Source organism: Marmota monax, unplaced genomic scaffold (genome assembly GCF_021218885.2).
Source record: "Marmota monax isolate L192 unplaced genomic scaffold, Marmota_monax_Labrador192_F-V1.1 WCK01_AAM20220418_F8-fsc00061, whole genome shotgun sequence".
NCBI lineage: Eukaryota > Metazoa > Chordata > Mammalia > Rodentia > Sciuridae > Marmota > Marmota monax.
The window spans coordinates 18,067,013-18,086,613 of NW_026695230.1; the positions used below are offsets into that span (position 1 = coordinate 18,067,013).

The following is a 19,601-nucleotide window of genomic DNA, read 5'->3' on the forward strand; positions in this document are numbered from 1 at the left end:
TGTTATATCATCAATGAGTCCATCTCAATTATGCCCTCTAAGTTAAATCTGCATTTCTTGCCTTGTCCTGCTCCTTCCTCTCAACCCACACTAATGTTAAAGCCTCTGTTCTCTAAGATCCTACACCCCCAGCTACTATGTCATGTTTCTTCTTGGATTCACGAGCCACTGTTCACCTTCCACTCCCCCTAATTCCCACTGTAGCGAATTTTTCACTCATTGAAGCTGCCTTGTCATCTATGGAACTGTTCCTGTTCTTATTTCCTAGAAAGGCAGTCTAGGCGGAGTTAAAAGTACAAACTGGAGTTAGACTGCCTGGGTGAGAACCCTGATTCTGACACTCTGTGTCCTGGGCAAGAATAACCTTTGTGTCTCAGGTTCCTTCTGGATGAGATGGGAATAGTATCTATCTGAAAAGGTGACTGAGACATTTAAATGAGTTCAGAAAGTAAATCATTTAGATAGCAGTCTATCCATGTAGACTGGACTGCTTTTCTTGGCATCACATCAGTGAGACAGTTACTTCATTTGCTATCCAGGACAAAGCGCCTCTAGGTTCCTCCTTGAACTATACAGCAGCCTGCACTTACCTGTGACCCTTCCCCTCAAACAGCATCCAGTCTCCATGGGTCTCTCTGCAGACATGGTCTTCACCACCACATTCTTCCTGTTCTTGCTGCTCAGCCTACATTCACATATTCAGAACCTGAGCACTGCAGGGCCTCCTCTCACCTGAGCATACCTGGCCTTTCCCAGAGCAGTCCAAACTCATAAGGTGCATCTAGATCAGAGCCAACCTCCAACTGTTCTAGACTCATGAAGGTATTAATAAAGGCTGACACTTGTTAAGCATTCTCTCTACACTGAGCTAAATGTTTATATGTAGCTCATATCTCAACATTCATAACTCTTATAACCAAACTTCACAGAAAAGGAAAGTGAAGCTCATAGAGTTGGTCAACTTGGCCAAAATCACACATCCAGGAAGCAGCAGAGATAGGATTTGAACTCAGGCAGTCTGACTCTGAGGTTATACAGCACTTGCTCGTCAAGTCCAGCTACCTCCTGCCACATTCTGAGTCCCTGATACTCCAGCCATGGACAGCATTATGCTTTCTCATGCTGTCCCCTCAGCCAAAAGACCCCTTCTCCAGTCTGTCCATCAACACTTATTTTTCAGTGCCCAGACAATTTTGCCCAACAGCATTCCCACCTCTGCCTGCCAAATGAACCAATGCTGAGACTTATAACATTTGCTCTCACCTTTATTCTGTTTCTGCTTCAAGTGGCCATAGGATATCCAATGAGAGGACACTGACATCCTCTCTTTCCAGAACTTCCTCCCCTGGGAGCAAATAAGTATGTAATTGGTGAGAATGGGAGAAACAATCAAGCATGTGCAACTCGGCCCCATCCTTCTTTCTCTCTCTAAGCCACCTTGATAAGGGAAGTGGCCTGCCCCAGGAGGAGACTTGCATTCATCTCAAGTCTAAGTCCCTACTAGAGGTGGCTATTTTAATTCAGCAAAGGGATATACTGAGGACTCAATGGGTCATATTCTGTAAACAACTTTATTAGACATAAACCTGATATCTTGATATCCCTCTGATTCCTGGGCCTATTTTTCAATAATTGTAAAACTAAAACTTGGAAGTCATTTAAGTAGTATGAACAACTACTGTGCTCCAAACCAAGCTAGTGAAGAACAAGGCAACAATACCCATAAAACTGTTGGGTCTGCATGGCATACTGGTAACTAAAAGACCATCTCTGAGGGCAGGAGCACAATCACTAGCTAGGAGGCACATCACAGCCATAGGTCACATGCCTTCTTTCCATATGGTGTCCTCTGTCTGGGAGCTCGGCTCCCCCAGCAATCCGCAGATGATGCTGTAATTTATTTTCCTACATAGGGCAATGCCAACAAGGTGGTTTGGAAAGACAGGCATTTATGTTGTGGCCACGGGACAATGCCTGCCAAAGTGAATTAGTTCACTGACATCTGGCTCATGGACAAGCCTTATCAGGTTGGTCAGTGTGAATCAAGCCTTGGGCAAGACAGACATTCCAATGAATGGGTAATGAGTGTATCTGACCCTAAAAACCTCCCTCCCAGCAGTTCTTACCTCCATTTTCTCCCCTCTCCACACCTGCCTCTGTGGTAAACAGACCCTTATCCTACTGACAAGGCCCCTGCTGGCAGTGTGTCTCTTCAGTCCCAGAACTCAGCCTTCAAAGGCAGCAGCCCTCATTTTCATTCTCACAGCAATGAACACACACTTACGTGTGCACATTCACATTCAATTTACCTCCAAGGAGGAATAAATGGACCTGGTATCATTTCACTGCCTCAGACTGATTACAGGCAGATTTACAGAAATGCTTCAAATCCAGCATCAAATTGAATACTTACTAAAAGCCTCATCTCAAAAATCAATACAAGCAAGAGGTTATTGTTGAAGTTGGATGATAGGCGAAGAGGATTCATTATACTATTCCTTCTACTTCTGTGTGTGTTGGACTTTTTAAAATAATTAAATGTTAAATAGAAAAGCCCACCACTTAGGGACATAAATTTTATTTTTTGGGGGGGCAGGGGGAGACGGGGGATTATATGCAGGATTCCTCCTTCCCCTCCTGCAGAACTGAAATTTGAACTTAAATTCCTGATGACTCATATGGTGCTGTTTCTACAATGCCATCCAGATTCCCTGAGTATGTTCTAACATCCAATCAAGCTCTCCTCATGTCTCATCTCCCATAGTTTGGACCCTCATCATTATAAAAGCTGCTTCCTCTGACTCTTCCCCAATTCATCCTTCCCAGTGTGGTAGGAATATTCCCATAGCTCATGACATCACTCCCCTGTTCCCAAACTGTCCATGGCTGCCATATTTTGCAGCTTGGTTCAAGTATCCTAATACCATCCACCTTCTTACCAAGTTGAGTCCCAGCCACACCAGACTACTTCCCACCCCCCAATATACAAAGGTTTTCCTGTCTTTGTTTCTTTACGTGGGGGGTGCTTTTCTCCATCTATACTTTAAATCCCACCCAGTCTGAGGCTTTGTTCAAATGTTCCATATCCAGGAGGACTTTTCTGACACTGCTACCTCAAGTTCCTAAAGATACAAGAATCCCTCCATTCTCTGTTCCTATCTTACCTTACAAGGTGGTGGTGAAGACCACCTTGATCATCAGAGCTATTTGTATTATAAGAATTATAATAATATAAACAGTAATTATATTATTTCTCAGTGTGTCTATCCCACCTTCTTAATTGAGTGACTAGAGAGCAAGAAATATATCCTATTTTGCTTCTTTGTTCTCAGAGCCTGACAAAGAATCGGACAAAAGTAGACAGTAAATGTTTGTGTTTCTTAGTGAAGAGTAAAGAGAGAAGGGGCATGTGACTTTGACCAGCATTCTGATAAGGGCTGGAGGTTGTCGATGACAGCCTCTCCATCTAACTTTGAGATCCCTCTTTTTTGCAGCCTGATATTCAGAGGCAAAGGCAGCTCTACCATAAGGGGAACTAAGCCATGATTGGGCCTGGCATGAGCAAGAGACAAATGATGAATACAACTACATTTGTAAAAGACCAATGATAGCAGAAAATGTAACTTTCCCTAACAGATGATAAAACCAGGACTTTCTCCTCATTCCATTAATTTAGAATGCTAAGCAACAAGAAAAAAAAAGTCTGAATTGGTGAGTTTTTGCTATTATCTAGAGTATTTGAGATCTCATGCATAAATTTAGCCTATAGCCAGCTACCTTCTAGGAGCCTCTCTAGCTGCCTGCAGGGAATCTGGACCCAGAATTTGGCAGGCTCTAGATAAATTTAATTGAATTAATTTATTCTGTATTTTGAATCTTCATTTCAACATTTTGTTGAATAGTTTTTACTACAAAGTTTTTCCTTTTGCGTTGAAAAAAGAAAACAAAAAACCAGAACTGGGCACAGTGGTACATGCCCTCTAGATACTCTGGAGGCTGAGATGAGAGAATCAGTTGAGCCCAGTAGTTCAAGATGAGTCTGGGCCACACAGCAAGACCTCATCTAAAACAATACAAAATGCCAGAAAGGGACCAAAGAATTTCCTTAAAGACCATCCGGTGTGCACTGTCAACACCCTCGCTTCTGTCTCTGTCAGATGAGGAGGGGCTTCTCCTAAAGGCCTGGGCTGGAAAATATTACCAATTCTGCCTTCACTGGAGGACAAAGGGCCACAATGGAACCCAGACTGCAAGCAAAAAGCTCAGGCCCAAGCTTTTCTGAGTTGAGTCTTTGCATAAGATTGGTCAACTTTCTCTACTGGCTAGATTATGTCTACCTTCCTTTGCTGGTCCCGTTTGGCAGGACCAGCAATGAGTGCCTCTCTGTCTTTCACCATAATACTGAGCCTTGTTCTCTGAGGATTTTGGAAACACCTTTTTTAATAGCACAATTGTGTCCCCCTAAAATTCAGATGTTTACATCCTAATGTCCTCAATATATGACCACATTTGGAAATAGAGGTAATTAAATTAGGGTGGACAGTAATTCAATGTAATGGTGTTCTTGTAAGATTAGGTTATTAGGACACAGGTGGGTATAGAGGGAAGAACATGTGAAGACACAGGGAAAAGATGGCCATCTGCAAATCATGAAGAGAGGCCTCAGAAGAAATCAATTCTGTTGACACCATAATCTCAAACTTCTGGCCTCCTTAACTGTGAAAAAATAAATGTCTGCCATTTCAGTCCCCTAGTCACAGTACATTGTTTTGGCAGCCCAAAGCCCTCATCTGACCCTCATTTGATCTTGGACACAGCTGGGCAAACTTACGGACAGAAGACAGCCTTCTCTCCAAAGCTATTTGATCTTGTTCTGATCTACTCACATTCCAGGGAAGACTTTGCTTAATTCTCAAACAACATCCAGGTAAGGGCATTTCCCTTATCTGTAGTCTTTGAATCATGCCTGGGGACTAAGCCCAAGAAGCAATGAGGAGGAAACCTAGGACCTCAAAGATAGCCCAGCTGTCCTGATACATTCAAGAAACCACGAGCAGCCTGGGGGAATAGCTTAGTGGTAGAACACTTCACTTGGTGTGCATGAGATCTTTGAACCTCAGCAATGCAAAAGAAAAAAAAAAAAAAAAAGCACCAATAGCAGAAACAGCCAAAAGCAATGGGCCCAGCCCTCTTTTCCTCAACCTAATTCAATAGCTCCAGCATACAATGTGGGCAGGGAGGGGCAGGACCTAGCCAGTTCCCTAACCTTACTTGCAAGTCACAAGACACTTGTCACTCAGATCACTTCCCTCCCCCAGAGCTCTGAGGTCAAAGATGGTTTAGGGACTTTCCCAAGAAAAGTGATGCAGGAATCCCCCATTTCCACACATGGTGCTATAGATCAAAGACAAGCCTGCAGAGCACACCACACTAGATATCTCCTGCTTGGGGACCAAGCAGTCTTGTTCCTGGAAGTCTGCCAGCTGGAACCTAGGGGAGTAGAAAAGTCTGAGTCTCCTAAGGGCCTCTCCATTCTTTACCTCTTCTTTTCCATTGATCAGGGCTGTTATTCTCCCATAGAAGATATTCAAATAGTTCCTCAGATTCAAGTAAGAAGTGAAAGGTGTAGAGGTCTACGTGACTCAAAAGGGCCAAGAGACAGTATTACAAAAACCAAGTCCCCACATTCCAGCCCAGTCCAGCCCCAAACTTTCTGAGGCTCCTTTCGTGTCAAAGTGGGTAGAGACTTCTTCCCCTGAAGGAGGACAAGAGCAGGAGGCAGCAAAAATACCTTGCTACTGTCAGGCTGCTATAACAAAATTACTATAAACTATTAAGCTAGTTTAACAACCAAAATATATTTCTCACAGTTCTGGAGATTGGAAAGTCCAAGAATGCAGTTCTGGCAGAATCAGTGTCTGGTGAGAGCCTATTTCCTGATACATAGATGGCACCTTCTACCTATGTCCTCCCATGGAAGAAGAGTCTAGCTAGATCCTTCTGGCTAATGAAAGGACTAATGACTAATCCATTCATGAGGGCTCTACTCTCATGACCTAATCACTTCTCCAAAGCCCCACATTCTAATACCACCACTTCAGGGGTTAGGATTTCAATAATATGAATGGGGGACGACATAGCTAAGATGAAGAGCATATTCTTAAAACCTGTACTATTTATGAGATAGATTAGTTTTTTCTTTGAGTAATACACATTGATTTCTTGGATTCTTATATAATGGAGATTATGTCTCCCATACCCAGGGCTGGACATAGGCAGATCCTTTGGTTCAGGAGCTCAAACATGGTACACATATTCTAGATTTTCTCCAGCAGTTGCAGGTCTCTCTAGCAGTACCTGACAGAAAGCAGGTTAGAGCCACTATTAGGCCTTCAAGACTGCAAATTTCCTACAGATCATATGCACTCTTAACAAACTCTTGGCACCTTTCTCAGTCATTTTCCTATGGTCTTACCGGGTGGCACTGCTTAGGGACAGTGAGTAGGCTAAGTTTATGATACTTGGGGGCCATCTGGGGCAGACATCTGACAGAGAAGTCGTAGCCAGGGAAGTGAATTTGGGAGGCCCCCAACATGGAAGCTAAAACCAAAGCTGGGCTTTATGGGATCAGGGAGCAAAGTACCAAGTGCTGACCACATTCATGGCTGGCTTCAGCCTTAAAGCAGAAGGTCCCTGGCCTCATACACTGATTTTGAGCATACCCATTTTAACTCTAGAGATGGTCTTAAAAGAAGATGGCTGAGGTGTATCAGTGTCACAGAAAGACCTCACAATTGCACTTAGTATGCACCACACACTAGAGGGACACCTATAACCAGTCAATTACTCCAGGAGTTACTTAGGGAAAGTTTCCATACACAGTGTTAACAATGATGTAATGAGATGCATTTAAGTAGAGTTCAGGATCCTTCTCATGAATACCATTCCTCATTCAACTGTTACTTGAGTTAAAATTCTCTTTCAAATATAAGTAATCATGACGTTCGAGGACTAGATTTGTGACACCAGGGCAGCCCTTAATAGTTTTTAAAATGTTCTTTATTAGTAGCTAAAACACAGAGGTAGAGCTTTCTGTCCTCTGAAGTCTCCTGTTAACATAAGATCTTGAGTAATCACAACCCAGACATCACTCTATCTTCTCCCTGAAATGGCACTGTATCTTCTCTAAGGTTATTATTGCCTCCCCATGTGATTTTCTCAAACTTTCCGAGTGGAGGAAAAGCTTCCCATTTGGAAGCCTAAAGGATTCAAGACCACTCTGAGGACAGAAGAAAGGTGAAGCTACTAGGGCCAGGTATGTGTTCTCAGCTCCAGGAGGAGAGCCAAGCTGGACAGGACAGGGCCCAGGGTATACCTGATCAAGCAATAAGGACTGGCTGGCTCTACAGGATACAGGATGACTTGAGCAGGCAGCCCCCACCAACACCCACCAGCTCAAAGCCTGAACATGTCTACCATGGAAACAATACTCTCCTTTCATGCAGATGACCCAGCACCTACTCCACACCCCTGCATGGGCAGGCTTGCAGCAAATGCCTACTGAACCATACCAGCCCCTCCTCTCCACCCCCACATCCCCACCTGAGTTTTTTTGCCCATATTTCTCTGACTCTCATCCTTCACCCAACCCTTCCAACCCACTCTCAAGACCCACTCTCGAACACCACTTTCACCAAACATCCTTTAGGGATGATAGTCTAGGGTCCCAAACAGGTAAGGTTCATTATAATTTGTTACTAATGACAAAGTAGCTAAAGATGAGGAAATTTTTGTATAAATGAGAAAATTGGGATTGTCTTGTCCTATTTTAATATACTTTCTTGAATGGGAAAGAAAAGAGAGGAATTTAGCTAAGAATTTAGAAATTACCTGTAGCAGTCAGGTATTAACAGTTTCTAGATCCCATGAAAATCTATGCAACTTTTAGAGATTTACCTAAATAATATATATGCTTGCATATATCAAGTGGGGCCAGGATGTGCTTTGTGACAATCTGGTCACACCCCCCAAGTGTTTCTCAAAGTGTTCATGTGGTCTACTACACGTTCACTGACCATCTTCCTTCCTCATCATGATAAAAGTAAGTTTTCATGTAATGGACTCTGTATAATCTGGACTCTGAATATGATAGCAAAATAGGCAGAAAGAACACAGGTTTGAAATCAAGCAGACTGAGTGTACATCAAATTCAGTCACTCACCAGCTAGGAAAGCTTAGGAAAGTACTGCATCCTCGTGGAGCCTGCTGAGCTAAGTCCTGAAAGGCTGCTATGAGACAGAAGCAAAACTCTGCTCAATGCCTGAGGCATGGTGAGGATTTTATAAAAAATGATAATGGCCAATCATTATGGATTTGGGGGACCCCCAGCTAAACCTCATTCACTTCTCAGTTCTAACCAACCTAACCACTGGCTATTTTCACACATGCTCCTTAATTTCCAGTCCCCCTCCTTTGTACATTTCTGTTCCCTCTGCCAGGAATTCCCTTCACCTCCACAGAGTCCCTTTCTGTCTTCAAGACACACCTCAATCACCACATGCTCAGGAAGTCCAACCTCTTTTTTCTAAATACTCTTATTTTCTTAGTGTTTATTACAGCCTGATTTGAGTGAGAGGTACATTCCTTAAGTTCCATTCAGGCAGGGGTCATGTCTTTTTCATCTCATGTCCCACTATCCACTACTTTCCTCAGAGAAGAGGAGGATTTGAAAATTATTTAGTGACTGAAATAATGAGAACACGAGCCTACTGATTCCAGAGTACTTATGAATTATGCTCTGCCTATGCTCCTAACAGGGTGTAGTTTTCCCAAACCCAGTGGGATAGTTTTGACTCTGTGGCTGCCATCTCCTCCCTACCATTTTGTCAGGCCATAATATCTCCCCAAACCAGGATATCATGGCACTCAGGCATCCATGTTGCTTAAACACAGCATTCTCCATCTTCCCACCTACCATACCCCACCCAAAACCTCAGCCCACTTAAATAAAGCCCTGATGCCCACAGGCTCCCCCGCCTTTCTTGGGGCTGGAACCTGCTCTGGGCCGAGACTGTAGACAGTCAAACTTCCCAGTATTGTGGCCAGTGTCCTTCTGGATAACTCCCTTCTATACCCACCATTATTGGATGCTGGGAGCTCAGTGCCTCAGACCACAGGCCCTGGTTCTCTCTGTCCCAGGGTGCTGTGTTTTCACAATCTTCATGGAATGCCCATGAGAAAGAAAAAGCCTTCATGTTGTAGCAAGGCAATTAGGCCAAGGGAGGCACCAGTAGAGAATACACATAGTTTATCACTTTCTATGGATCACAGCCTCAAAGTTTTAGCTCACAAAGGGATATCCTTGGAGCCTTTCCTCTTTCCCTAGCCCCATCATTAAGTGGGATATTCCTCTTATGAGCTAGGATAGAGAAGTTTCTGCACAGCTTTAAGGCTGCCTGTCCCTGGCCTTTCACCCTCACTCCACCCTACATGTGCTAAAAGTCATCTCTGCTCAGAAGCCAACAATTCTTTCCCACCATCAACAGGATAAAGTCTCCCCTGCCCACCCCATTATCTTAGTTCCAACTTTTTTCAATTTTTAACAACTAGAAAGAGTCTAGCTAAGTTTCCTCATTATTTCTTTATCCCAGCTTGTTCATTTACATAAGAGACTTCTATGTCCTTAACTCAAAACATTTCATTGACCACGAAGGATCTTTGCATATTCTCATCTTTCCTCACACAGAAAAAACCCACCTGCCCCAAAAGGTATATCTCTAGTTCTAATTCCTTAGGACCCAGTCCCAATTAATTGATCCACAAAACCTACTGTCAAAATCTTGCAGTCCAAATTATATATAAGATGGTGTGAGGAAGAAAAAAAAAGAGAGAGAGAGAGAGAAAAGTGTCATAGAGTGGGTAGAGAGAGGTGATGGGAGGGGAAGGGAGGGGAGAGGGGAAAGGAAGGGTAGCCGAAGAATACAAAAGACATTAATATGGCTGTATGTATAAACGTGGCTGTAAAACCAATGTGATACTGCAATCTGTACACGTGGAAAAAAAAAGAATTCATACCCCACTTGAATCAAATGTATGATATATCAAGATCATTGTAATGTTTTCAACAACTAATAAAAAAAAAATCTTGCAGTCCTTTCAGATAGTCCTTTGACCTCTCAACACAACCTGCCTCCCTTTATTTCATGAAATCCTCTCTACTCAATACCACTTGGACAATAAATGCCCTTTTTCAGGTGGACTCCAATACATACTTTAAGAAAGATACTTGGCCTTAGAGACAAGCTTGAGTTTCTTACACCATTTCAAACAAATATATGCCTCCCTTTTTGGTTGTACTAGAGATTGAACCCAGGGGCATGCTACCACTGAGCTGCATCCTCAGCCCTTTTTATTGTATTTTGAGTCAGGGTCTCATTAAATTGCCCAGGCTGGTCTTGAACACTACCACTGAGCCCTATAGCCAGTCCTGGGAAACAGATTTATGCAATCCTCCTGCCTCAGCCTTCAAAATAGCTAGGATTATGGCTGTACACACCAGGTCTGGTTATCTGCCTCCTCTTTAACTCCCTCTACCATTACTGCAATGGCCTCCTCAAGTCTGCATTCTGAGAAGTGTGGAACATAGTATCTCCCTCACCCATCTGAAAATAATAGTCACATCCCTATGATCCCCTGTCTTCCTATCTATACTCAAGTTCTTCCAAAGCTTGTAGGACAAGAACCCTGGCTTTGTGCCGCAGTCTGGCTGGGCACAAATCACGAGCCACTCAAGCAGGAACAAACTTTTATTTCCGAACTCCCCCCCCCCCCAACACCACCCACGCGGCCCTTTCAGGAACACCACACACCAATCGGAACCCTCCACCGGAACTTCACCAACCAACCAACACGAACTCTCCCAGAACTCCAAAGTAGTGGGCACCTGAGGCAGCAGGAGCCACCCTATTGCAGGACAGCAAAGCTCTATATACAACTGAATACACAGCTTAACTTAAGCATCATCATCTCAATGGCTTTCTGGCATCACCTCTCAACCACTCCCTCTGGCAAAATGCCAGGTGCCACCCTGACTCAGCTGTGGCCCTCAACAGCTTTGCAGCATATTCGGTCCCTTGCCCACATGCCTCCAGGTGTGGCCAGTCTTGGCCAATGTAGGGATGAAGATCCCTTACCAAGCTCTATACTCAGGATTTCTATTAATGCAGCAGGCTAAGCCAATTTATCTGAGCTTTTCCACAGGGACAAGTAGGACACACTAATTGATTTTGGGAGCCTAAGGGAAGGACTTTGCACTTATCCTGCCACCACTCACTGAGCTGGTTTGGGCTCTGAGATCTGTGTGCTTCCCTTGTCCTGAAGGTGACCAGCTATCTGAAGCCAAACTGCGACCTACCTTGCCATGCACTTTTGCCTCCTGGACTTTCTGTTCACTCCCACCCATGACTGCCCTTTCTGTGTCACACCTAGACACCTAAAGAATACTACTCCCCTGAAATATCAGTATAATCCCTCTGGATGATGCTAACCCCTCCTTTTGGCAAAATATTTTTCTTTGGCTTCCTGAAAAGAGAAAAATAATGACAAAAATAATAGGGTTTGACTATCTGCAATGTGCCAAGAACTATAGTCAACACTGATTGCATCATCTCATTTTCACAACAAAGGTAAGCCTATTATCTTAACCCATTAAACAGATGAAGAACTTAAGACTCAGAGAGGTAAAGGGACTTGCTCAAAGTACCAACAGCAAACCTGTGTAGAGCTGGAGTTTGAATGGAGAACTGTTTGATTCAAAGCCCCCATTCTAGAGTTACCAGGGTCCTCAGGGTCAGGGAGGCCAAGCCCCCAAGATGGAGAAAACCTGCACCTATCATTAAGGAAGGTGGGAGGTGGGCAGGAGTCAGTTTCCTTATTTCCAGGAGCAGGACAACAATCCCTGCCCAGGGCACTATGCAGCACCAGTGAGCCTGAGCAGTGAAACCCTAGACAGACACACACAGGGCTGTTGTTGCTGTTACCAGGTGAGCAGTATTCATTGAAGAACCAGATGTCTTGGCTGGCTGCAGGAAGAGCTTATGTAATAAACTTTTTCATGACATCCAGTCAAGGCCAGGTGTCAGAGCCAAGAACCATTCCTTCACTCTGGCAAAATGTTGTATGATAAGAAACTGCCAGTCCCACCCAAAATTACATTCTAACTTCTCTCCTCTCCCCATACCAATCCACTCTCCCCTACCCACACTTCCTTGCCTGCCTGTTTCTCATAAAATTTAGTTTTGAACACTCAGTTTGATGCCACACATCCCAGTGTGAAAACAGTCCTATCGTTCCAAGTTCATATATTTTAGCATTTATCTTACCTCCTTTCACCCGTCAAAGCATCCATATGGGCCAATAAATAAAATTAAGTCTAATACTCTGGAACCTTCAGAAATCTGTTTCCCAGGACTGGCTGTAGAGCTCAGTGGTAGTGTTTGCCTAGATGCACAAGACCTTGGGTTTGACTCCCAAGCACACACACATACACACATGAGCGTGTATAAATACACACCCCATAAAGTGGTAATAACACTTCCCCTACCTCATGAGACAAGCCCTTTGTCAAAGCTACCATAGCTAAAAGTTCTACACTTTCTTCCCTTCTCTCCCTCTATGAGTCAGTCCCATCTTTACCTTTGATGCCTCCATGAAGAGGTGGACTTGTGTTGGAAGAAGGAACTTATTGCCCCTGAGAGAGCTGTCCTGTATATAAGGCAAGGTCTTCTTAGTTTGAGTTGTGGCTCTGTCCTTTTCTGTTCTTTCAGTCCCTACAACAGACCTCTTGGATTCTATACAACTCTGTGTCTCCCTCTCTCTTACACATAAATTCACATATACCTGTCAAACAATGGGTTCCTTCTGTCAGAGCTTCTGGGTCTTTCTGCAAGAAAAAAGTTGGGGAAATTTTCTAGGACTTCTTGGGACACCTAGTGCAATCAAAGAAGTGGCCCTCCAGCTCAGAGTGGTCCCTGCCCAGCCTGAAAGACTCAGCTGTATGTGATAGGTTTGTTTCCAACATGCACACAAGTTGCTGTGGAACCACATCTTTACCCTGGAGAGTTGAGGCAGCAATTCAGACTGACCCCACTAAAAACCCTTCCTTATTCACCAAAACTTTGGCTATCCCTAAGCAGACAGAGAAACCCTGGGATTAGGATTTCCTGCTATACTATCCTCATTCCCAGGTAAAAATAGCTATACCCAAAGTAGAGCACCCTGGGAATGCCACAGCAGCTGCAGGCCAAGGTAGAGGCCATGTAGGATCTATTCCCTATACAGTATCTAAGCTAACTAATTTCTTCCTAGAGATTTGTTAATGGATCCTCCACCCACCTGCCTCTGATAAATGATTCCTAAGCCTTGGAAAACCCATCTTTCAAGTTTGCAATCTATGGCTGTCCCTGTGTTACTTTAGCATGGGTGAGCAGGCTCATGCACACACTTTGTTCTCAGTGCATTGGCAGTGGGGACAGGCAGGGTGGCAGTGGGGACAGGCAGGGGTAGGAGGTGCATGTGTGTGTTTATGTTTATTTCTGCACAACCTCTGAACAAGATGAAGTGGAAAATGGAAAGACCCAGCTATATAGCTCCAAAAAGCCAAGGAGGCTTGTAAGTTTCCCCTTAAAGTGGACTCCCAGTATTCCTTGTGTCTTTTGTTTTTGTTTGGCAACCACATGTCAGGTGATAATGTTTCACATGCATTAACCCAGCTCTGCCTTAGTAAACTTAAGTGACCAGGGCACATGGTAAAGGCAAGGCATTATATTAGGAGGCTAAAGGCTGGAGAGCCTGGCTATGCAGGGAGGTATGGGAGGGAGGGGTGAGAAGAAGAGGGAAATTCCACCAAGTCTCTTGGCAGCAGTGCAGATTCTAGATAAGGTTCTCTCTCATCATCTGACAGGTGTGGCCTTCAGTCAGTCAGCTGGATCCCTGACCCCTGCCCCTAGTTGGAGGAAGTCCTCAGGACTGATTGCCTCACCCAGCTAGCTGTCACTCCCACCCTCTGCTCCCATCCCCATTCAAGTTCTCATGAACTAGCAAAATGTGTCCCTAAAGTCTGTATGGGGTAAGGATGTTTGGTTCTTGGAATACCTTTTTTCATGGAAATGGTAAACTGATGAGTGGTTGTATTCCCAGAAAAACACAATTAATTTACATGTACCCACACTGAGAATAACAAGTAGAAGAGTTCTGGTACCATAAAAGCACTCTTACCTATTTAGCCCCACATGCATGGAGGACACAGGACAAACAGGAGGCCTCGTGAGCCTTTTGGCCCCCATTGACATTGGCTGCCAACAGACTACAGGTCAAAACCCTGTATGCCTCCAGCCTTAGCTCTTCTGCAGACTGAATTCACCCCAATCTGGTCTCATTCCCATTTTTCATTGCCTAATGGAATCTCCATCTGGACCTTCTGGCGGCATTCCTCTGACCAAACACTGTGCTACAGATGACGGAGTCCCAGCCAGAAGGCTAGGAGACCTGGATTCTGCCACCAAGAGGGGGGTGTCCTTGGGCAGGTTGTTTGGGTTTCACTATCCTCCTTGGTCAAAATATAAAGGGAAAGCAAGAATCCATTCTGATTCCAAAAGGAATCAATCACCCTCATTTCCCTTCCCCCTTCCAAGAAGTTCCTCCATGCTCTCATGCTGCTAACAATTGCCTTATTCTTCTCCCAGCAAACCAGAACAAAATGTCAGTGTCCAAATTGACTCCTTTCTCTCTCTTCCAAATCCAAGTAGTCACCAAATCCTACTGGATTTGTTGGAAAGCTCACTTGCTTCCATTCCCTCCTCTCCATTGCTACTACATTCCCTTGATTCATGTCCTAAGCTACCTCCATGAGTTATCCAATAGTCCATCCTCACAAGAAATCCTTCCCTCTCTCTCTCTAACCTGTACTTTATAGCTCCAAATCCTCCTGAAAACACAGCTTTCACCATATCTTATCCATTCTCAAAAAACCCTAAATGTCACTGATGTCATACAATTTGAATTCTTTAGCTCTAGATTTCAAAGATTTACATGATCTGACCCCAGACTGAGATCCCAGGCTCTCCTCTGTTAGTGTCCCCACCCACTCCAAGATTCTAGTCATGCGGGCCCACTACTCTTTGGGCCTGTCTGTCTTTCCAATCTTTCAGCTTCTGCTCCTTTTCTTCCCTCATCTTCCACACAAAATGAACTGCCCCTTTTCCTCTTTATTGAAGAAAATACTGCAAAGCCAGCCAGTTCAGGGCCCACATTTACCACAACACTTCCTGAACATCTACTAGATAATGGGCCATACACAAGAGCTGAAGCAGCCCAAAGCAGTTTAGAGCATAGAGAGAACTGCAAACAAGTGACTTAAGTAACACAGCAGAGATCTAAATTTGTTGCACTGTGTATATATTAGAAGCAAAGAGTAAAAACGAAGATGGTAAGGAGTTTTCAAGAATTTGATCAGCATCCTGAAGAATTAATAACAGTTCATCCATCTTGCAGAGCAGAGATAACAGATATTTCCAGGGAGAGGAAACGTGTGCAGAGGCAGGGAGACACATAAAAGCAGAAATGATCGAGTCCCTTGGTTTGGGGAACATTGGAGATGCAGCTGGAGAGCTAAATTAGGGCCAGCCTCTACATTGACTTGAATGTCATACAAGAATGTTATACTTTATCCTATCAGACAATCTCATCCTGTTGGTGTCTACAGATGTGTTACAGAAACCAAGATTACTACACAACATAGAACAGGGTGATTAAAAGCACCGTGCCCAATGAATGCTTAGCCCTCAGTGTGCAGACATACATAGTATGAATGTGACAGAGACACAGAGAGGAAATGAAATTACCAAAGAGTACTAAACCAATGACCCTAAGGCCAAAAGAAATCATAAATTTGCTAAAGGCAAAGCTCAGAATGAGCAGCCCTCTGGAATTTTGAGACCTTAAGGAGACTGGGTTTAAAGCTCAACAGATGGCTCTAGGGCATCATTTCCTAGAAGACTATTTACCAGTTATGTGGAAGATAAGAATAGGCCTTGAGGAGATCCACAAGGTCCAACAGAGCTGGCTTTAAGAGAAAATATAGCCAGATGGGTGGCACATGCCTGCAATCCCAGCAATTTGGGAGGCTTAGGCAAAAGGATCACAAGTTCAAGTCTAGTCTCAGTAACTCAGCAAGTCCCTAAGCAACTTAGTGAGACCCTATCTCAAAATAAAAATTAAAAAGGGTTGGGGATGTGGGCTGAGGCTGTAGCTCAGTGGCAGAGTGCTTGCCTAGCATGTGTGAGGCACTGGGTTGGATCCTTAGCACTACATAAAAAAACTAAACAAATAAAGGCATGCTGCTATCCACCTACAAGTATAAAAAAAATTAAAAAGGGTTGGGGACATGGCTCAGTGGTAAAACACCTCTGGGTTCAATCCCTAGTACCTGTCCGCCTATGCAGACTACAACTCACCTTTCCTATATTCTTGAAAACAGGGACACATAAGTGCCATCAAGCACTAAAATGAAAGCATGATGCTAGAAAACAAAAGTCCAAGGGAAGTGGAACTCTTGAGGAAAGAGGAAGCAGGAAAAATAGTGACTCAGGAAAAAAACAAAGCTACCAAGAGTTTTAGCCTAGTTGTGCCCACACCAAATAGTGACTGAGTGTCACATCTTGAATGGAGATGCACAATTTATGGAACTTAATAAATGTTTAAATACCTTGTCTCTTGTGCTTGTATAACTCTACCGTCTCATATTTTGTACTAAGGGATCCACCAGGGGATTTTAAGCAGAAGGGTATCATGAACAGATTTGTAATTCAGGAAAAAAAAAAAATCTTATGGTCAAGTAAAAAACAACTTGTAAATAGTACCATTCCTCAAGTCCAAAGTTAAATTCTCCTAGAACTGCTCCTCCCTCCTCATGTAGTGACTGACACCTCCCACTTCTTAGTCTCCTGGCCTACAGATTCTGTATTTACAGGGTCTCTTGGGTATCAATTTCACCATTCTCTCAGGTCCCAGATAAGGGCTCATTACTTCTACCCCAAATTAGTCTGCCAGTCTCCTAAGTAGCCTCCCCAGTCTTGCTTCCCAAGCATTGCCAGAGTCCACTACAGCCATTCCTACCAGGCAGTTGTCAGAATCTCCTGAGGGATCTTTTTTACAAAATCCCAAACCTACCTAATCTGAACTGTTCCTAAAGCTCCCTCAAGCAAGTCAGTTTGCAAACTACTACTTTAAATTCTTGCTATAGATAATGAAGTGATAGCCACCCTCCCCTGAAAAAGTTAGAAATGCAGAACACCAGATCCCACCTCTGAGCTACCCAATCAAATCTGCATTTGAAGGAGATTTTCAGTGAGTCTTAGGTTGTTAAAGTTTGAGAAGCACTGCTTCTCAAACTTCCACAAAACATTTACTGGATTTTCTGTTTCAGGCTGGGAGTTGGGTCAAGGGTCAAAGTTTCAACTTTGAGCTGCTCACAGAACCATAAGTCAATCCTCTGCTTAAAATCATTTGACTCCCATGCCTTCAGACAAAGTCTGAATGAACTTCTTTCTACACCTGGTGTTTTTGGCCAGCTGGGACCATGTTCCATCTTGTTACCTGCTTTACTGTTAACCACCCACCATAGGGGCCAGGCTGGACTGCTGGCCACTTGTCACTAGTCTGAGCTTGCCTGCCTCTACAGCTTTCACAGCCTAGGTCACTCCTACTCACTCACCTCTGCCTGCAGAAACCTTGGAGAAATCCTTTGAGGTTCATCACTTATACCACCCCTTCCTGAAATTATCCCAGATTTTTTATGCTTAAATGAAAGATGGGAATTTCCCCACTTTGTTCCTACCTCCTTCATGTAATTAATCTTACTTCACTTAGTCCTACAGACATAGCCCATCTATGTTAGCTACTACAGTAAAGGGATCATGATACTCAGCTTGTTTCCCTAGTAGCAACAAGCTAATGACTGGTACATTACCAAATCTCAAAGTAACACTATTAATGTTATATAAGGGATGGGAGTCTAAATGTGCTTTCAGTAGTAAAGCACATTTGCCTAGCATGTGCAAGGCCCTGGGGTTGAAACCCAGTACCACACACACACACACACACACAAAAAAAAAAAAAAAAAAATCCAGGATGAATGCAATAGTGAAAGACTCACCAATCCCCCTGTCTCTCACTTCAAGATCAATTAAATATAAATTTAAGCAGAGAGAAATAATTTATAAATCAGATAACATTTAAAATGAATTGTCTATTAACTATACTGAATATACTAATACATGAAAGTATGACTATCCTAATACATGAAAGTATGACTATGACTATACCACTAATAAAAGACTAAAGATGAATTATGACTGCTGTTAACTACCTTTCTGTAGTTGAACATTTGACTTCACAAAACACCATAAAATTTGTAAACATAATAGTTTTGTTTTATAATCAACTAATGAAGGGTAGAGGAAGGAGAGATAAATAGAAAGAGAGAAAACAGACTAACCAAAATTTGGAAAGGGAAACAGATCTCTACCAAATATCCAGCTGCCTTAAAAGATAAAATATAATCGGATTTTCACTGACTAGAATGCCTGTTTTGATCCTACCCAAATCCGAAGTCTCGGGTCTTTAAATATATAATCTTATTTTCTTCTGAAGGAAAACTACCAGTCTGGAGTTGGCATGTCAAGAGGGAAGGAGGGTGCACTCTTAAATAGGACCATCCCCATATTGCAGTCTACTGGGAAGCAGCGACTTGGGCTTTTGAAAAGCATGCTGCATTTTTGCAATTACAATATAGCATTGGTCTTAGCCCGGGCATTGCTTCTGGACACACACTTTTTTGAACAAAGATTTGCCTGGGTGAACAATATTAAAGCTGTCATACCGAAGTAACCACCAACTCCGGCATCTCCAGGACTATCCTGGCACCTGTGAGAGCGCGGGCTGTCTGCGGATTCTGGGCAAAGCGGGGTAAAGATCCCAAGCAAAACCATAGAGTTATACCCTTCTCCCAGTCTTCTGGCCAGAGAAAGGGGAAGGGTTCCAGTCCTCTCGCCTGGGACACCTTCCCGGCCCAAAGAGGCACAGACCTCACGCCCCGTGTGGTTGTTGGATCTAGGGGATCTGTGTCCCCTGGCAATGCTCCTGTGGGGGAATCCCCGTCCGGACAGCGGTGAGCCCCTGTCACCTGGGGGAAGTTCACCTGAGGGAAGCCCACTGACCTGGATGCGGGACCGCCGCTTCTCTCCGGGCGGATCAGGTGTGCGGGCCGCTCTTGTGCCCCTCCCACCTCCGAACAGGAGAGCGGAAAACTCAGTTACAGGCCACCGTCCCACCGACCAACCGTCTGACCAACCAGCAGACCGACCGGCAGCCGCCGGGTCCCGCACCCACGTGACGGAGGCGGAGGCCCCGAGGGAAGCTCGTCCCTGAGCGTCCCTCTCCCACCCCTGGAATCTCCTCCTAAGGCCGCCACTTCGCCTCCCTCTCGGGAACCACAGCCGGCCTCTGGGACCCGTCCGCTGCGGTTCCAGTTCCCCAGGGACCTG

The 19,601-nt window shown here is 44.1% G+C and overlaps 1 protein-coding gene across 8 annotated transcripts in view; it reads right to left on the reverse strand.

The window, feature by feature from the left end:
* Ppfibp2 (PPFIA binding protein 2) overlaps positions 1-19,601 on the reverse strand; it is a 157,805-nt gene extending 138,204 nt beyond the window's left edge. For 5 of the 8 annotated variants that reach the window (XM_058576919.1, XM_058576916.1, XM_046438173.2 and 2 more), the window contains exon 1: positions 19,275-19,601. Coding sequence is in view for 1 of the 8 variants with exons in the window: in XM_058576922.1 (XP_058432905.1) it covers positions 591-616 (26 nt within the window). In the remaining 7 variants the exon portion in view is untranslated. Of the gene's footprint in view, positions 1-590; positions 763-1,263; positions 1,346-19,274 lie in introns of those variants that run through there. The other 3 variants (XM_058576917.1, XM_058576922.1, XM_046438178.2) reach the window with 3 other exon arrangements.